The 2,730-nt window shown below is 50.1% G+C and overlaps 1 protein-coding gene across 1 annotated transcript; it reads left to right on the top strand.

The window, feature by feature from the left end:
• Positions 1–1,885: 1,885 nt before the first annotated feature.
• Positions 1,886–2,461, top strand: LOC117856304 (uncharacterized). Its single transcript, XM_034738698.1, has one exon. It carries the CDS (start codon positions 1,886–1,888, stop codon positions 2,459–2,461), a length of 576 nt encoding a protein of 191 aa, XP_034594589.1.
• Positions 2,462–2,730: the final 269 nt, after the last annotated feature.

Below are 2,730 nucleotides of genomic sequence, written 5' to 3'. Positions count from 1 at the left end.
AGTTAACCTACAAAGGGATTCCGAATCACAGGATCGAGAAAGAGCGGTCGGCTTGAAGCTAGACCAAATATCGTGAGGCAAAGGGAATAGCATGTACATTATGTTGTGATGGTTTGTCTGATATGATCTTCGTGTGCGTATAGGAGTTGGCACATCTTACTAGAGGCCGCTACCAACTATTGGGCTGAGTAGGAGTACTCGGGCCATGTCTATACGTATCCGAACCCATAGGGTCACACACTTAAGGGGCTGGAAGCCCAATTCGGATCTGATTCGAGTTGGATTAGGTTTAGAAGTACTAATGGGCCTCGGACCCAGAGGCCCGTTAGGAACCTCTATAAATAGAGGGGTGGGGGCGCCCTAGGGTTTACACCTTTTTGGCGAAACACATCTGCCGCGCCTCGCACGCCCTCGCCTGTTGCAACTCGCGGATCTAGCAGTCTGGCTTGCAACGCGTCCTCCCTGCACGTGTGGATACCTTGGAGGTGGTGCGCCTGCAGCACTTGGACGAGCCGCCTATGAGCCACGACGAGCCGCCGACGAGCCGCGGCACGAGGGCGATCTTGCTGCACGTGGACGAGCTACTGAGGAGCTGCTGGACGTTGACATGATCGACTACGTACGACTACGTTGATCGTCTTCACTGCATCGACGCAAATCTACATCTTCCGCACCAGTAGTGCGTCGAGTGGTAATCCCGTGATCCTTATACGACAGTTCTTCCTGATTTTACGCGGTAGAAATTTTGATTTGCGCTAGTGTAGCCTACCTCGTATCCCAACAGCTATACAGGAATGTCAAGGCTTACATTGATGATGTGGTTGTCAAGACAAAGGACGAAGAAAGCTTCATAGTTGACCTAGAGGAGACCTTCAACAACCTTCGGGCCTACCGCTGGAAACTTAACCCCAGCAAGTGTGTTTTTGGTGTCCCTTCTGGAAAGCTCCTAGGTTTCGTGGTCAGCCAGCAAGGCATCAAGGCCAACCCCGTCAAGATGGATGCAATCAAATTCATGGTGAAACCATCTAACAAGAAGGGCATCATGAAGCTTCATCAATAAACTTGGATAAAAAGGTCCACCCTTCTTCAAGCTCCTTAAAAAGGTGGACAAATTTGTCTGGAATGATGAGGCTAGCAAGGCACTCGAAGAGTTCAAGGCTTTCCTCACCATTCCTCCTGTCATGACGGCTTGACCGACCAATAAATGCTATACCTCTACATCTCCGCAACAGCGCATGTTGTCAGCACCATGCTAGTTGTGGAGCGCCAGGAACCCGATCATGCTTACACGGTGCAACGACTGGTGTATTACATCAGCGAAGTCCTCAGTGACTCCAAGACTTGCTACAGCCAAGTTTAGAAACTGCTCTACGCAGTGCTGATATTGTCCAGAAAATTATGCCATTACTTTCAAGAACACGAGATCTATGTAGTTTCCTCGTTCCTCATCGGTGAAATCCTCCATAACAAAGACGTCAACGGCCGAGTTGTCAAATGGTCCGTGGAGCTCAACGAGTTCAACCTCGATTTCTGCCCACGTCACGTGATCAAGTCACAAATCCTGGCTGACTTTGTAGCCGAGTGGACAGAGATCCAGAAGCCGTCCTATCTGGAAAAGCTAGAATAGTGGACCATGTACTTTGACAGCACCCTCAACCTAGAGGGAGCCGGTGCGGGGGTCCTCTTCATATCTCCCAAAGGTGAGCAGCTCAAGTATGTGCTCCAGATACACTACAAGGCCACCAACAATGGCGCTGAGTACGAAGCTCTCATCCACAGCCTCCACAACACCGTTTCCCTCAGAATTAAGTGCATACTTGCTTATGGCGACTCCAAGGTTGTCATCGAGCAAGTGAGTAAAAAATGGGACTGCACCAAGGAATCCATGGATGCTTATTGCACGGAAATCCACAAACTTGAGGCCCACTTAGATGACCTTGAGTTCCGTCATGTCCCCAGGGACCACAACATCGCTGTAGCTGTCCCGTCCAAGCTTGGCTCCAAGCGTGCTCAGGTTCTGGCTGGCATATTCGTACAAGATCTCTGGAAACCTTCCATCAAAATCCTGGATCTGGACCAGGTCAACGACGCCGGTGCTCAAGGCTCGGCCGACCCAAAACCCACTGACATCATGATGATCAAGGCAGAAGAAGACGGGTGCGCCCTGTCCATAGCCTTGATCACCGACCAGATGGTGCTAGAAGATAAAATAGAGCATGAAAATCTAGCTCGGTGGAGCGCAAACTACGTTGTCATTGGAAAGGAGCTCTACAGAAAAGCTGCATCTACAAGAATTCTGATGAAGTGTGTTCTGCATAGCGAGGGCATTGAACTCCTGCATGAAATCCACTCAGGAACACGTGGCAACCATGCTGCCTCGGGCACTTTGGTTGGCAAAGCCTTCCGCTCTGATTTCTATTGGCCAACAGTGGTAGCCGATGCAAAGGAGCTCATCCAATGACGCATAGGGTGTAAATTCTTCTTCGAGCAGCAGCACCTTCTGGCTCAGGCCCTGCACACCATCCCACCATCTTGGCCTTTTGCATGCTGGGGGCTAGACATGGTCGGACCATTCAAAACTGCTCTAGGCGGCTACACACACATCTTCATGGCAGTTGACAAGTTTACCAAGTGGATTGAGGTTAAGGCTCCTATTAGCATTGAGTCGGCTAAAGCTGCCCATTTTGTGGAGGAAATTATGCACCGCTTTGGAGTGCTTAATAGGATCAT

This window comes from Setaria viridis, chromosome 5 (genome assembly GCF_005286985.2).
Source record: "Setaria viridis chromosome 5, Setaria_viridis_v4.0, whole genome shotgun sequence".
NCBI lineage: Eukaryota > Viridiplantae > Streptophyta > Magnoliopsida > Poales > Poaceae > Setaria > Setaria viridis.
Note: the sequence above shows the minus strand (reverse complement) of the source record. Positions and strands in the feature narration are given on the sequence as shown.

What these genes read in the sequence shown, in the direction of transcription:
- LOC117856304 (XM_034738698.1), top strand. Translation starts at nt 1,886, where the DNA reads ATGGATGCTTATTGCACGGAAATCCACAAACTTGAGGCCCACTTAGAT.